At 39.0% G+C, this 17,857-nt stretch overlaps 1 protein-coding gene across 2 annotated transcripts in view; it reads right to left on the reverse strand.

The window, feature by feature from the left end:
- Nucleotides 1-9,967: 9,967 nt before the first annotated feature.
- The window catches only part of TAF4B (TATA-box binding protein associated factor 4b), a 161,041-nt gene continuing 153,151 nt past the window's right edge, over nt 9,968-17,857 (reverse strand). For both annotated transcript variants that reach the window (XM_012447290.2, XM_012447291.2), the window contains one exon: nt 9,968-11,978. In XM_012447290.2, coding sequence (XP_012302713.2) covers nt 11,811-11,978 — 168 coding nt within the window. In that variant the 3' untranslated portion in view covers nt 9,968-11,810. The remainder of the gene's footprint in view (nt 11,979-17,857) is intronic.

The following is a 17,857-nucleotide window of genomic DNA, read 5'->3' on the forward strand; positions in this document are numbered from 1 at the left end:
AAAAAAATGTCAAGTGGGAGAGAGTAACCCTGAGCATTTAAAGAAAAGCTCAGTGTAGGGTACAGGGATCAAGAGTGCAGGCTCTGGGGTTGGACAGATCTACTTTCAAATCTCAACTCCACTGCTTCTCTGTGACTTCCAGTAAATTAACTAGTCTCTTGACACACCAGTGTCTTTACCATATAATAGAAATATTAATAGCAGTAGCCATCTGTATCAGTTAATTCAGCTATGTTAATTGCCATCACAGAAATATTGTGTTAGTGGCTCACACATCAGAGGCTTATTTCTCACTTGTGTATAGTCCAAAATGGGTGTTCTGGATTAGCAGGCAGTTTTGCACCAAACGAAGATTCAGTGACACAAGAGCTCCTTCCATCTGGTGGTTCTGCCATCTTCATCATCAACCTTCCAAGGTCACCATGAAAAGGAAAGAGCATGTAAGATCATGCATGGAGGCCGGACGCAGTGGCTCATGCCTGCAATCCCAGCACTTTGGGAAGCTGAGTGGGGCAGATCACTTGAGTTTAGAGTTCGAGGCCAGTCTAGACAACATAGTGAAACCCTGTTTCTACTAAAAATACAAAAATTAGCTGGACATGGTGCTGTGTGCCTGTGGTCTCAGCTCCTCAGGAGCCTGAGGTGGGAGAATCACTTGAGCCCGGAAAGTCAAGGCTGCAGTGAGCCAAGATTGTGTCACTGCATTCCAGCCTGAGTGAGAGAGCAAGACCCTGTCTCAAATAAATAAAGAAAAAGATCATGCATGCCAGGTTGTCATGAGCCATATCCGAAAGTGTCACACATCCCTTCTGCCTACATGTCACTGGCTGGACCTCAGGCACCAGGCCACATTTAACTATGAGGAGGCTTAAAAATGCGGTCTAAGCTGGGCATAGTGGCTCACGCCTGTAATCCCAGCACTTTGGGAGGTCGAGGCGGGTGGATCACAAGGTCAAGAGATCGAGACCATCCTGGTCAACATGGTGAAATCCCGTCTCTACTAAAAATACAAAAAATTAGCTGGGCATGGTGGCGTGTGCCTGTAATCCCAGCTACTCAGGAGGCTGAGGCAGGAGAATTGCCTGAACCCAGGAGGCGGAGGTGGCAGTGAGCCGAGATCGCGCCATTGCACTCCAGCCTGGGTAACAAGAGCGAAACTCTGTCTCAAAAAAAAATAAAATAATAAAATAAAAATAAAATAAAAATAAAAATGTGGTCTAGCTGTACAGCCAGGGAAAAATGAGTTCAGTGAACAGCTAGCCCCTCTCCGCCACTCTCTATCACAAGGCCATTGTGAGGATTAAGTTAGATAAGGCAGGTAAGATGCTTACTTTGGCACAGTATCTGATATATAGGGATCAGCAAATTGCTACTGTTATGTGCGTTTGGAGAAAAAAAGTCGGTTCCAAATATTAAATTATAGGAAGGCAGATTTTCAGTCAAACCAAAACAGAACATAAGAATAACAGGATAGTTCAATTATGAATTCTAGGATAAGGCAGAACTATTCAAGTAGAAGGCTTGTTTCAGGGATGCTGAAGGGAATTCCTTTGGTAGATGGAACGCTGGACTAGGTAACCTTTAGATATGCTCAGGACTATCAAGAAGCTTGGGCTTCACACATGTGGCTTGATTCTAAGTGGATTTATACTTAAATGTGGTAGACTGGACCACACCAGCATCATCATTCTTTGTAACCTAGTCTGCATCTTAATAATCAATATCACTCGGTACCCTGAAACAGACTTAAGCAGATAGAGGATACAAAATCCTGTCTTCTGCTTGGTTTGACACCTTTCTCTCCTTATCCCCATGCCTATCTCTGCATCTTTCCAAAAGATGAATTAAAACTTAATCTTGGGATGCTCAGGTCTGAGTCCTCCCTAGAGATAACTGAAGAGACTGGGTCATGAAAAAAAATTTGAGGGTCTAGTAGATGATTGTTCCTGTGCTAACATCTTAGGCCAAGCCTGCTGTTTGCTGATCTTTACAGACTGCATTAGATAGATGTTTTCCTGCAAGATTCTCCCTAGAGTATATGGAAACTTATTCTAAGGGCCTTTTCCCCAAACCCCTGCCAACTATTGGTCTAGTTATTCAATATATTCACATATAGTAAACAGAGGATGGCTTTTTAAAATTACAGTAGGCAAAATACACATTCTTTTAGAAATTAGTTAAGATCTGTTTAATATTTTGGGCACAAAAGAAATCTGATAAAAATCTGCACTTCCTGTAATGATCTTCATTTCACAACTTGCCACCAACTCCCAATTCCAGAGGCTAATGCCCAATGGTGGCATCTGTGGTTAAGTCAATAAAGCTACTCTTGATAGTTCTCCAATTTCCAAGTCTCCTTGGTGATGCATCTCTCCCCAGTAATTCTGAGTTTTGCTCCCTCCTTTCCTTCTCCAATAACACAGGTCCCCACCTGAAAAGCAAGGCTGCCAGTGTCAAATCAATTAACTTGATTGGTTTAGTGGTACTAGACCCCCAGCTGCTTTTGGAAGCAGACAGAGAACAGTTACTGACATTTTCCAAATATTAGCATGTTCTCATTTTAGGAGAACTAGTCTCCTGAAGTTCTTGGACACAGAACCTTGGTGTATTTCAATTTAAAATGTTCTAATCCTTGATCTCTGTTAGAATCAGTTCTTCCACATGAAATAAATTTATGATTTGCTAGTGATGTGGAGAATTTCCTTAAGAACTGTTAACATGTAAATAGCATGCAAAATCTCAGGTCTTCTAAGTACATTCACTTGACTATATGGCACTACTCGAAACACCAGGACGATACTGTCCTAACCATACCAAAGACATTTCTCAGGACGGTCACCCACTAGGAACTTCCCAACCTTGCCTGAAGTGGAACAGAAGGGAAAAAGGTGAAAACCAGACTCCTGACAGACCTCAAGATTCTATGTTTCCAGTGTAAAGAGACACAAAATCACATCTTTAACCATAAGATTTTCACTATTATTAAAGCCAGGGACAGAAAGCAGAAGAGCTATCAGGAATATAAAGTTACAAGGCATATGCTCCTGTGATGGGAACATATGTCCTCCCATCATATGAACAGTGTCCTCCCAAAATTTACATCGACTTGGAACTTCAAAATGGGACCTTATTTGGAAACAGGGCCTTTGCAGATGTACCTAGTTAAAGGTGAAGATGACATTATACACTTGTGTGTGTCATGAGGGCCCTCCACTGGTGTTCTTATAAGAGGAGGAGAGGACACAGAAAGACACAGAGAAGACCATGTGAAGACAGACACAGGCACTGGCGTTTTGTTGCCACAACCAGCAGCTGCCAGAGGCTGAAAGAGGCGAGGCAGGACTCTCCCCTACAGCCTTCAGAGTAAGGGCGGCCCTGCTGACCTTGGATTTGGCCTTCTAGCCTCCAGGACTGTGAGAATACATTTCTTGCCTTAAGTCATCCAGTTTGTGGTCATTTGTTACAGCGGCCCTAGAAAACAGAGGCAGCTCAATATAGGTCAGTGGGAATGCTTGTATTTGGTGTCTGGCCCAGCAGCACACACATACTTTTTGATAATGCCAGAAAGCACAGAAGACACAAAGCACCATTTGTTCAATTTCCTTCCTTCCCTTAGCATTAAAGGCAACCACAATCACTTTTATAAGAATTAAGATTGCTAAGAAGCACCAGTGAGATTAAACTATTGACAATTGAAAGTTTAAAGGACCCATGGAGACCCCCAGAACAACTTCACACTTGTATTTAGGGAACTGGAGGTTTCAGCCATAAGATGTCATCAAGAAGCTAATCATCCAGTCCTGACCTTTCCTTCATTCTCAGGCAAAGCCTCCATTTCTATTACAAATAGGAAAAGTTATCAGTCCTATAAGCCTAAACCTCAAAAGTTACATTTCTATACTAGCTTTGAATCTAAATAATTTGCATAGAGTTATGGCATTTTTTTCACCCACAACACCTTAACATGTAGAGAATCCTGCAAGCAATGATGAGACTAAATGGTTACTTTCATTTCGCCCGTAAGGACAACACATTGAAATCACCCTAAACAAATCCATATGCTATTTGAGGAAATGAGAAACATGGCTCAACATCACTTTAAGGGACAGAATTCAAACGTGATGCTTCATTCTCCTAGTTGTTTTTCTTCTCATTTCCCCCAGTATTTCCAATAGTACGTGGCTAAGACACTGGCTCAACAGTGTGATCTAAAACATCCACAGTCAGTACAGGAAAAACGGCTAGAAAGAAATGCATCAAAATATTAACAGTGCCACGTGTGTTTTCACTTTCCTTATATTTTTATTTTCCAAATTTTCTGCAATGAGAATATATCACTCTTATAACCAAGGGAAAGTCTTTGAGGAAGATGAAAGGTTTACAGACAAACCTCTAACTCCTTTTCTAAAATTTCTATGAAAGAGAAACTGTGAACAATTTACCTAGACAACAAAGGTGGGGGACTCTACTGTATCTTCTTTTGAATTTTGGACAGTGTAGATATTAATTGTCCCCATCTTATATTTCCAAAATTTGCCATTTCTCCCCTACAGGACTGTCATAACAAGTCAAAGTAAATATTTTCTTTACTAAACATATTTTCTCTTTTTGGGCCTCTCAATCTTTTGCCTTAGAAGAAGGCCCTAGAATACAAAACTTAAGAGTATTTTGGGTATCAGGCATCCCATCAGGGATCACTCCCACAAATCTCAGATTTAGATCACCCCTATTCTGATCTATTAATTTTTAATCAGGAATATAAATCTTACAGAAAAGAGGTTGGGGTGATCCCAAATTCAGGTTGGTTTCCAGGATACTAATAGTTCATAGTGGGAGGATGCTGTCAGTGAAACTTTATAATTACAACTGGAATACTCAATCTTTCCCTTAAGTGACTTTTCTTCTTTCCCTCTCCCCACCTCTTCATCTTAGGAAATCTCTACTTCCCTTATGTTGCACGCCTCTTAGTAAAGAAACACTGTGATTTACAAAATAGTAAGAAAATCTGTGACTAAACCCCTTGAGGAAACATTCATATGTTGTTTTCCCAAGGATTACAGCAAGATTCTACCAGAACTCCTGACCTGGAACACAGTATAAACTGAATTAAGAATAACAGGTTTTGAAAACGGCAAAGGAAGGATCAGTATGATGTCATATGCAAATAAAGGGGGAATATACAACTATGTGCTTATATATATTGACTATGCTGGAAAGATATATGAAATTGGCAAAAGTGAGTGAATCTAGGGAGGGGAGCAGGGGACCTGGGAAGGTCTAAGATACTGATTTTGTTATGCTTTTTTCACTGAATATTCACCATGTATCTATAGTGTTTTCAAATAATAGCATGGCTTCTTCACTGCTTACGATTCCACAGAAAACTTATTAGGCAAAGCCACAGACATTAAGAATTATTCTGTCAAATGGCTCCACTGTATTATCATACCTTTCTCCTTCTAGCTTCCCCATTACCCAATCCCCAATACAATACATATCAATCTCACATGATCTTAAGACTATCTTTAAATAAGACACTAAGGTTCATGCATTCAACCAGTGACTTTCATCAATGTAATATGGTACTGGAGGCCAGGTGTGGTGGCTCATGCCTGTAATTCCAGCACTTTGGGAGGCCAAGGCAGGCAAATCACCTGAGGTCAGGTGTTTAAGACCAGCCTGGCCAACATGGAGAAACCCTATCTCTACTAAAATTACAAAAATTAGCTGGGCATGGTGGCATGTACCTGTAAACCCAGCTACTCGGGACGCTGAGGCAGGAGAATCACTTGAACTTGGGAGGCGGAGGTTGCAGTGAGCCAAGAAAGTGCCACTGCACTCCAGCCTGGGCAACAGAACAAGACTCTGTCTCAAAAATAAATAAATAAAATTAAAAATATGTATATATATATATACACACACACACACACACACACACATATATATATATTTTTAACTATGTACATATATATTTTAATGTATACATATTTACATATATTATATACATATATTTAATTATGTGCATATATACACATATTTTTAATATATACATATTTACATATATACATATTTTTAATATATGTACATATATATATAGTACTGGAGGTAGACAGACAGTAGAACTATGCCATTCAAAATCTGTAAAACAATAACCAACATACATAGCCACGTGCCACATAATTACATTACGTATTTTTATAGTACCTTTTCTATGTTTAGGTGTTTAGAAACACAAATAGTTACCATTGTGTTACAATTGCTGCATTCAGTACAATAACAAGCTGTACAGGTTTGTAACCTAGGAGAAATAGGCTACACCATACAGCCTAGGTGTATAGTAGGCTACACCATCTAGGTTTAAGTATATTCTATTATATTCTCATGACAAAACTGCCTGATGCATTTCTTAGAACGTATCCCCAAGGTCTCTGCCATTAAGTGATGCAGGACTATATACTGTTCACTATATGTTCTAGCACTGTTCGCATATAAAGCACTTAGAATAGTGCTTTACATACGACAATGCATTAAAGTCTCCCAACCACCTCACAAGTGGGTCCTATTATATATAGACAAGAAAACAAAGGCACAGAAAAGTTGAATAATTTGCCAAGGTCACACACTGGAAAGAGGCAGGCTTGAGATGGCAATCCAGGGTATGCTCTCACCCATAGGCAATACTGCTTCAGTATCACCCACAGTAAAAGAACTCGGAGAGATGGCAACCTAACATTATTTTAAGAGTTGCCATTAAAATTGCTCTCATATGGTTTACCAATAAAGCCAAAAGCCTTAAAATGAGTTCCTTGGGAATATTTTCTTCCTACGAATATTCAATGTGGCAAGGTCTACAAAGTCTGTGATGCTACTTTATATATCTGTATTACTTTCTACATCTATATATAGTGTATAGTAACATTCTAGTACTTTATATTTCCATATCTCACCTAAGCAGCCAGTGTTCAGCTATATGGTGACCAACACTTTCAGTTTCTTGTTTGGCACCGCACACAGTCTCTCACTGTTTACCACAAGAAAAATAACAAAAATATCTACTGACGACCAACTTCGAACTGGTGAAACAATTTCAGCAAGAAAGCAAATGCACCAATATGATACAGCTCAAATGCACATTAAAATACTAAGTGTTATTAAAAAGTCAGAGAAGGCCGGGCACAGTGGTTCATGCCTCTAATCCCAACACTTTGGGAGGCCGAGGCAGGTGGATCACCTGAGGTCAGGAGTTCGAGACCAGCCTGACCTACATGGAGAAACTCCGTCTCTACTAGAAATACAAAATTAGTCGGGTGTGGTGGCGCATGCCTGTAATCCCAACAACTTGGGAGGCTGGGGCAGGAGAATTGCTGGAATGCGGGAGGCGGAGGTCGCAGTGAGCCAAGATTGTGCCACTGCACTCCAGCCTGGGCAACAAGAATGAAACTCTATCTCAAAAAAAAAAAAGAGAAAAAGATGTTGATATCAGCTATAAATCATGCCCACATGTAAAAAAAAAAAAAAATAGTTACCTCAGTTCAGAGAGGCATATGAAAGTGTTTAAAAAGACAGGAATGTTAAAAACAATAAAAACTGACCACTAGGTCATGTATAAACGTGACACATTATAGTTTTATCTCTGCATAATCACAATCACTGAGTCTTGTTGAGGAGAAAGTTTTATAAACAGTTGGCTGACTGTACAACTAGGCAAAGAGATAAAGTCCAACCTAATCAGCTTGAGGTCTTGGTTCCATATTTTTCTAAAGAATATGCCTTAACATTGCTTGTGTTCTCTGCTGTCACCATGACTAACTAGTATAGTATTCTTAATTCTAAATAAAGTTTTGCCAAAATTCTTATGAAATATACCTCAAATGCAGGTCTTAAGAAATATTAAACTTTACTTTTTTACTTTAAAGAGAAGAATAAAAGATGTTCAGGAAGAGACCATTTAAAAGATCATTCAGTCATATTAAAAGTAAATGGGGGCTGGGCGTGGTGGCTCACACCTGTAATCTCAGCACTTTGGGAGGCTGAGGTGGGTGGATCACTTGGGTTACGAATTGGGAGACCAGCCTGACCAATGTGGTGAAACCCCATCTCTACCAAAAATACAAAATTAGCCAGGCATGGTGGCAGGCACCTATAATCCCAGCTACTTGGGAGGCTCAGGCAGGAGAATTGCTTGAACCCAGGAGGCAGAGGTTGCAGTGAGCCAAAATCACACCATTGCACTCAAGCCTGGGCAACAGAGCAAGACTCCGTCTTAAAAAAAAAAAAAAAGTAAATGGTGTTGGGCATGGTGGCTCACACCTGTAATCCTAGCACTTTGGGAGGCTGAGGTGGGAGGATCACTTGAGCCCAGGAGTTCAATACCAGCCTGTGCAACACAGCGACGACCTGTCTCTACAAAAACATACAAAATTAGCTGGGTGAGGTGGTGCTCATCAGTAGTTCCAGCTACTTGGGAGGCTGAGGTGGGAGGACCATCTGAGCCCAAGAATTCAAGGTTATAGTGACCCATCATCACATAACTAACTGCACTCAAGCATTGGTTGGTTGACAGAGTGAAACCCTATATCTAAAATATAGAAATAAATAAAAGTAAATAGATGAAATGGGTAGTTTTTTTATGTAAAATACACCTCAATAGAGTTGCTTTAAAAAAGTAAACGGAGAATTTCTGGTACTTTTTAACTGTTCATCACCCAAGATAAATATATGTATATGTGTATATGTAAACATATACACACACACATTTTTTTTTTTTGAGATGGAGTCTCTCTCTGTCACCCAGGCTGGAGTGTGGTGGTGCAATCTCAGTTCACTGAACCTCCATCTCCTGCGTTCAAATGATTCTCCTGCTTCAGCCTCCCAAGTAGATGGGAGCCCAGCACCCTACCTGGCTAATTTTTTATTTTTTGTTTATATTTTGTATTTTTAGTAAAGACAGTGTTTTGCCATGTTGGCCAGGCTGGTCTCAACCTCCTGACCTCAAGTGATCCACCCACCTCGGCCTCCCAAAGTGCTGAGATTACAGATGTGAACCACCATGCCTGGTCACATTTTGTTTTGAGACAAGGTCTTGCTCTGTCATCCAGGCTGGAGTGTAGTGTTGTGATCATAGCTCACTGCAGCTTCAATCTCCTGGGCTCAAGCAATTCTCCTGCCTCAGCCTCCTGAGTTGCTGGGACTACAGGTGCACATCACCACAGCCAGCTAATTTTTTCATTTTTTGTAGAGATGGGGTCTTGCTATGTTGCCCAGGCTGGTCTCAAACTCCTAGCCTCAAGCAATTCTCCCACCTTGGCCTCCCCAAGTGCTGGAGATTACAGGTGTTAGGCATAGCTGCAAAATAAATATTGAAGGGAGAGGGTCATGAACTCCAATACCTAAATGAATCAGGCAAGGGATGGTAAACTCATGCCTATGTATCTAAAGTAGATAGCTTCTGGTTAGCTCTGGTGGACTGTTGCTATACAAAAGGGTACAGTGATTCCAGATCTTTGAATTTTTCCAAAGAAATGGAAATACAGATTCTTATGAATTAAAATATTAGCAATACTGGGTGAGTCCAGGAGAATGCATTTGTAGATCAAATCTACTCCAAGGCCACCATTTTGCACACTGCGCAGAATACCTTGGATACACTTATTCTTTTCTAGGTAAGATATATTTTATAAGACAAAGTTTAAAAATGAATATTAAAAATAAATTTTGAAAAATACCTTAGTAAAAAACCCTGATGGGCAAGAAAAGCTTTTGTAATGAGTATGCTTAGCTTTCTTTGTGAGTCAAATAGCATGCAAACTTACAACTATTTCAAAGAAAGTGATACAACAACTTGGATCTAAAGTGATTTTCTGGAACTAAAATACCCATACTCCAAAGTAACTCACAATCCGAACTAGGAAAAATTCACTGCCCAGCAATTTGAGCACATCAGGGGCTAACTACTAAGGACAATGGTTTTCAAAGTGAGTGACTGAGCAAAGTTATTCTTATAATAAAATAATTATTTTAATGAAGTATTTGAATTTTAAACATCTGATCAATAAGATTATACACAAATATGAGTATGCTGCACCGTACAAAAAATAAAGCTAAGCATTTAAATATACAAAAACAACTTTGGATAAAGATCTCTTCTTAAAGTACTCCTTTAACATACACATAATTTATAGCATTTTACATAATAACTTGATGACAAAAAAAAATGTGGCCAATTTAAAATTTACTATAGTGTAGAATATGGCCGTAACAGTCCCAATGAGAAGAACAGGATGAAGAATAACATACGTGAGGTGGTTTTTTTTTTCTTCCTCTGAATTCTTTTAAGTATAGCATTTCCCATTTTTGGAAAACATTCTTGGATGATTCAATCACTTTTTTCTGTATGTGATTCTAACTACAATGATTATTTTTCACCAGCGGTATTCCACACATGTGGAATTTTTTTTTTAAGAGGGTTAGCTTTGTCCGTCAGCTTCTTCCTCAGGTGAACACATATAACTTGCTTTTCATATTTAGAGCTCATATCCCCAAGAGTGAGATACTGACAGTACCTTTTAAGTACAGAATCCAACATAAAGTCCTATTGTTAAAAAATTTCTCATCATTAATTAGGATTTTTTTTTTTTAAGACGGGGTTTCACCATGTTGGTCAGGCTGGTCTTGAACTCCCGACCTCAGGTGATCCGCCTGCCTTGGCCTCCAAAGTGCTTGGATTACAGGCATGAGCCACCACGCCCAGCCAATTAGGATTTTTTAAATGTGCCAATGTGCTTAAGACTTAGGATAACTAAAAGATATTATGACAGAAGGAACTACAAAAACCATCCTTTTTGGGATTTAAAACAATACAAAACAAAAAATAACATCTTCCTTTTGAAATACTGTAATTTGAAAACATCTGGCCCATTCTCCTTTCTTGTTGTGCTGTGATTTTTTTCTCATCAACAAAACATGTACCAGTAGTTTTGGAGTTCCGATTCTGCCCCTTCCCCTCTTGGGCGTATGAAGCAAATTTCCTGTTTTAGGATACCATTTTCAAACATTCCACTCATCAGTTCGAATGCAATGCCCTATCATTCCTTCCAATACTTTCCACCTTTTCCATTTTTTCAACAAGATGTATTGGTAGATTCAATTTTAAGGTTTCCCTGAAAAGGATGTCCCCTCACTTGGTATCAGAAACAGCACACAGTGACATGAAACAGAGAATTAGCAACCTCAGGCACGATTTTTCCCCATTTGTCTCATTTTGACAACACTGGGACTCAGACAACCAAGTCACCACAAGCCCTATTCTGTGGCCTGTCATGTACAGAAGGTGACTGTCATAGTTAGCTAAGTAACTTCTGATTCCAGCCCAGAACACCTACTACTTTGGAACAGGTTCAATATAGAATGAAATAGTCATTCTTGTATTTTCTTGTAGTGCCTCTTCTTTTCTCCAGCATCTCAATGCACACTGTATTAGGGAAGGACACCTCACCTGTTACAATTTAGCAAATGAGGCAGGTGGTAACAAACAGGGCCTTAACTTGCTGTAATTGAATGCACAGGTAGGCAGATGCCTAATTCTGTGTAAAGCGTATTTCATAACTGATTTTCAGAACACAGAGACAAATTCTAGTCTGTAAGAGCCCATGGGATGGATAGGTAAGACTCAATAAAATTTCTAACTGTAAACAATGCTCTTTCGTATTGGTGATTATTTTCCAGAAACTAAAATTTCAGGACAGTGCAACAATGCTCTTTGTGTCTTCTTTGGCAGTAAATAGCAATAATCTGGATGGAGAGTGGAGTGGTCACTTCAGAAGGGCCAGGTATAGAGCTCGAGAATACTTCATCTCCCGTTCCTGTTCCATACAAAATATCAAGTCCCTGAGGCAGATTCTCGTGATTCTTGGACGAAGCAACTGTTTGGTGGCTGTCAGGCTGGATATCCCCGAAGCAAGAAGGTTGTCTTTTAAGCCCTAAAAAAGAATAAAAGGAAAAGCAATTTAAAATAAAAACCTTTCATAAAGGGAAAGCCTGTCAATTCTAGCATGTAAGAGCCCACTACCATCTGGTCACTGGGTTAGGTACTGGAGATAATGTAATGATGAAGACCTAACCCTGTCCTCCAGCAGCCAGTCTCAAATGGCCACTAAACCTAGCTCCTGACATCATTCATTCTTTCCTTCTCACCTGGAGTATGGGAAGCCTCTGAACTGGTTTCTTCATTTCCAGGCTCTACTTTGCTCCATTTTTTCCAGCACATTGCAGACAGACTTTCCTCTTTAAAGGTCTTTCATGCATCTTTTGAGAGTGATAGATGTGTTTACCACTCTGATTGTGGTGATGATTTCATAGGTATAGGCATACATAAAAATCTATCAAATGTGTACTTAAAATGTATGCAGTCTTTTGTATGTCAATAAATAAAAATAACAATGAAAGCCTTTCATAGTTCAGATCCCACCGGGCCATAGTTCCAAAATCTTCAGTGGTTCCCCATTGCTCAGAGTAGCTTCTTGAGAATTATATGAGCGCTGGTCCCATTTATCAAATGAGGAAACTGAGCTTAGATAGGTTAAGCAATCTGTTCAAGGTCACACAGCAAAGTTGAGCTGTTTGAGCTAAAGTAAGTGCTCTGCCTGGGCGCACTGGCTCACGCCTGTAATCCCAGCACTTTGGGAAGTTGAGGAGGGCAGATTACACCTGAGGTCAGAAGTTTGAGACCAGCCTGGCCAACATAGAGAAATGCCATCTCTACTAAAAATACAAAAATTAGCCAGGTGTGGTGGCGCGTGCCTATAATCCCAGCTACTAGGGAGGCTGAGGCAGGAGAACAGCTTGAACCCAGGAGGCGGAGGTTGCAGTGAGCCGAGACAGCGCCGCTCCCCTCCAGCCTGGGCAACAGAGCGACTCCGTCTCAAAAAAATAAAAATAAAGTAAATGCTCTTAACCACTGTGCTATATCATCCCCTATATCACATATAAACTCATCACCCTGGCTTCCTTCCCTCCAGCCTCACTTCCCATTGCTCCTTTACAAGACATCTTAACTGCAGCCACATGGCTTCTCTGCCAACAGGCAGAGATCAACAAAGAGGCCATTCTAGGCCAATCTACTCAGCTTTTAAGACTCATTTCAAATGGGTCTACCTGTCTCTCATCCAAGGAAATCTCACTGTGGCAATTACCTTACATTGTATTATAGTAATTTGTATATGCTCCCACCACCACCACATACCCACTAGACCATAAGCTTTCTGAGGAGAAGAACTATGGTTTCTGTCTCCTCTAAGGCTTAGCAGAGTATACAGAACAACACAGGCTGTCTGCAATATTTTCTAAATTGAATGTACTGGTTTAAAACAGAACAAGATGAATTCTAAATGTCATCTTAAAATGACAAAAACACAACACTCCTATATTAAGACAGTTTTCTGAATATGTTTACCAATATGTCTACACACTATTACTTTTAACTGAAAGAAAAGAAAAACAAAAAACTCTCAAAGGATAGTTTTGTAAAATTGAAACCCTTTAATTTTTTTTTTTACCTTTGTTTCAAAACGAAATCCTTTGTTTCAAAAATGTCTCAATAGGACTGACAACTCTCTTTCATCCACCCAAAAGACATACATAAGGAAAGATATTTACCTAACACAGGAAGAAAATCTGGTTCTGTTATTTTTTATAGCCATTAAATTTTAATTACTCCTTCCACCTTTTTGGGTTTCTTGTTTTGTTTTGATGGAGGTCCTTTAAGGTCTCCAAAACACCATAGTCAGAATCAGTCAAACTTAATTCCATGCATGTTCACAGCATGACTTAGGGGATACTTTATCTGATGGTCAAATAAAACTTCTTTAAGAGATACTACCCAGTTTTTGAGGAACACGATATCGCAGTCATATTTTTATACCCATTAGGTTAAACTTGTGCTTAAGTATCCATGGAAAAAAATCTGGAAAGTCTACATTTTAAAAGGAAGAAAAGATTGGTCTCAGCTGCACAATTGTTTGGCTACTTATCCCGTAGCCCATCTACAGTATATAGAGCCAGTCTCTCACTACTTCTGCAGGGTTCTTGGTAATGAATGCAATTTGTGCAAGTGAAAGCCTCTGGAGCTTTGGCTATGCCTGGCAGTGAAGCACTAGCATGTCACTCTGAACACTCAGAGATGGTGTAACTCAGATGTAATCTTAACTATGGTAAATTATTACCATCAAAATATCTTCATAAGATTTTTGCAGAATGGGACCAAAAGCTCAGCTTTGTTTGGAAAATTGAATAAAAAGTACATATTAGGAAGAAAGTTACTAAAACATGTAATTGGCAGTGAGAGCCAATTTTGTTGTTTACAGGAATAACCTGTTTAAAACCACAATATATTTAGGCCAAGGCAAGCAAATCACTTGAGGTCAGGAGTTTGAGGTCAGGAGTTTGAGACCAGCCAAGATAACATAATGAAACCCCATTTCTACCAAAAAATACAAAAATAAGCAGGGCGTGGTGGTGTGCATCTGTAATCTCAGTTACTCGGGAGGCTGAAGTGGAAGAATTGCTTGAAACTGGGAGGCAGAGGTTGAAGTAAGCCAAGATTACACCAGTGTACTCCAGCCTGGGTGACAGAGTCAAGACCTTGTCTCAAAAAACAAAAAACAACTACAATACATTTAACTAGAGGCAATTTCTTTAGCCATAAATTAGATATATTATGCTAAAACTGCATCCGTATGTTTATAATCTTGCAAGAGTTTACCTAAAATCAGTACTTTGGTGTTTTATATGAAATTTTAAAATAAGTGCCTAGACAGACACAATGTCTTGGCAATTCCACATCTATGTAAATACCCAGAAATATGCCATAGGTTCATCAAAAGATATGTATAAGGATGACTGCTATTCACAAGAGTCCTAAGCTAGAAACAATCTGAGTGGCCATTAAGAGTACAATAAATTGTGGAATAGTCATATCATGATATAATACACAGCAGTAATGACTGGGTAACATGAAAGAGTAACACAAAAATGTTAAATGAAAGGAACCAAACACAAAGGAATTCATACTGTATGATTGAATTTCTACCAAGTCTCAAAAGAGGCAAAGCTAAAAAAAATCAGGAGTGTGTTTCCATGGGGGAGATGAAACGTGATTACAAGGAGATTGAGGTTTTCTGGAGTTCTGGTGATGCTTCCTTCTTGATCTTACTACTGCCTACATGAATGTGTTCATGCTGTGAAAATATGGTGAGGTTATGATTTGTATACTTTCTCTATTGATGTTATATTTCAATAAAAAAAATTAAATTGCTACCCCAAAAACCTTGCCTCAGGAGAAAATTAACATGGAAGCAAAGAGTGGGGAAAGGAAAGACAATAAGGTAAAATTGTTAAACAGAAAAAAAAAAGAGACCTAATCATCTGAGTAAGGAACAAAGGGGTCACAGTTCATGTTTGTCACGTGACAAGCCTGAAGGATTCAGGGGAAAGAGCCATATTACAGCTGCCAGCACAGAGTTGAAAAGAAGGTCATTCCAACAGGATGCAGCAGAAGGCCTGAGGCAATGTTATAAATGAAAAAAACCCCAAGGGACATTCAGTAACCCAACAGAAATGTCTTTCATAATTCACAACTTTACGGTGATAGCATTCTCTTCCCTCAAATAGCAACTAACTTAGAAAGTCAATGTTTCTTGAATCTGAACACATAATATAGATTATTTTTATTCCTGAGCTTATGATTTGGCAAAGTCCACAACTGTAACTTGTTAATCACAATGACCTGGCCAGAATAACCAGCTACTCTCAATTATCCACAGTCAAGAGGGTGGAGAGTACACAGATAACTACGGCCATAAAAACTAAACCTGCTTTCTCACCATCAGTTTTAATTTTTCTCTGCTTCACCAAGTCCTTTCTCCAGAGTTGACTAGAATTGATTTCTAGTCACATTAGAAATCACAACAAATACTAATGTAGTTAAGGGCCCAGAGTTTGTAAGAAGAAAAAAAGGGCTCTGTTTATTCTTTTCACTATTAATGTACTGTTCATTTCTGAAATAGAAGGTTTTCCCACATAACTTTCTACATGAGGATATTCCTTAATCTGGATTCTTCACCTGGATGAAAATGAAAGACTAAAGAAACAATTCACTTCCCAGGTGCACAACAGATGTCCTAGGAAGCCTAATCAAACCTAAACATTAACATCTTCTAAAACTGCCAGATCGATTATGTTAGCCTTCATAATTGTTACCCATTAAAGACACCCAGCCCCAAACAACTTATCTCACCTAATTTGATTTGTTATATCACTAAACCAAGTTTCTTGTTTTTATAATGAAACTTTTGAGGAACTCTATTGCTCTAACAAGAAAAAATGGAAAATCATCAGTTACGAATTTTAGATAAATAACACCATTTTAATAATGATACTCTAAGTAACTAAAAATAGTAATCCAATTTTTATCCCTTCACAGCAGGTGTTGTAAAGTAAAACCTTTAAAGGCTTTTCTACTTCTTTTTCCACATTTCCTTAAATTAGATGACTGCTCTACTAAGTTAGAAGCAGAAAGGACATCTTTATGAACCCAGTGGCTTCAGGAATCCTACTGGGGTTTGCAGTGACTCCATATGGGCCTCTCCTCCCAAAAACCACCATCCACAGTAACATGGCTTCATGCTAGTCCATGTTCTGATTCCATTCAAAATTACCTGGATTACTGCGTACCTACTATGGGCAAGGAAGTGTGCTAGGTGGCATAAGATATACAGAACTGAACAGTGGCAAACACTCATTGTCTCCTCCATAAGCAATCTCAGACAAATTACTTAATTTCTCTGTGCCTCAGTTTCCCAATCTACAAACCAGGGACAGTAATACTAATTATCTCATATGGCTGGTTTAAAGATTAAATGAGAACAGTATATGCTCTATAAATGTTGGCCTTATTCTCAAAATGAATTCCCTAGTCAGTAGGAAGGCACTGAAGGTTTACAAACAGGAAACAGTGTAATTCTAGCTCCATACCTTTTTTCCCATTTCCTAGTTAAAACTAGTTAAACTTTCCTACCCATGTCCTATTGTCTCAAGTCTTCACTAAATCATTCGTTAGTGAATTCAAGAGAAATAATTTGTGCTGCCATACTTACCTTGTTCCTCTCAGTGAAATGTCTGAATTTTAAGGGAGCCCTGAATGCCTAAAGCTCAAAAGTAGACTGATGGGTATTTCAGACATGTGACAGGTAGAAGGTTTTCTTACACCCCTCAAATTAAATAGTGGAGGAACCTGCTGCTGTACAGAATCAACTAGCTTATCAATACTGTCTCTAGAAACTAAAAGTCAGTCTCTTTTATTCAATTATCTGAATCCTACGACTAATAAAAGCACAATTCATTTCCCTGAATCTGAATAGTTAACCAAGCACAAAAACTGAGAATTTCTTAACTGAGGAATCAAGAGGCAAAGATTCATGACATTCTCAGATTCTACATGATTTACACTAAGTCCCAACCTCATGCCACCACGGCAGCTCTTAAGGGATGACTCAAATCTTTTCAGCTTTACTCAGGAAACAAGGTCCAAACGTAAGGAATAGGAGGTGGAATGAAGACTTGCTCCAGAACAAAAACTGAACATAGACTTCTAAATCTCAGAAGCAAAAATAAATAAAGGTGCCTTGGATATCTTACCCAGTGTAACAAGAACACTGAAAATCTATATTCAAAATACCCAAGCTTCTAGGCCTTAAAGGGGAACACAGGACAGAAAAATACTGAGCTTCAAAACTGACTGCCCTCTGCTGGTCAACAAGCAGAACTTCTAAAGCAACAGATCTCTCATCTTTATCATCTTCAT

This window comes from Aotus nancymaae, unplaced genomic scaffold (assembly GCF_030222135.1).
Source record: "Aotus nancymaae isolate 86718 unplaced genomic scaffold, 86718_ANA_hifiasm-v0.15.2.pri h1tg000020l, whole genome shotgun sequence".
In the NCBI taxonomy this organism is placed as follows: domain Eukaryota; kingdom Metazoa; phylum Chordata; class Mammalia; order Primates; family Aotidae; genus Aotus; species Aotus nancymaae.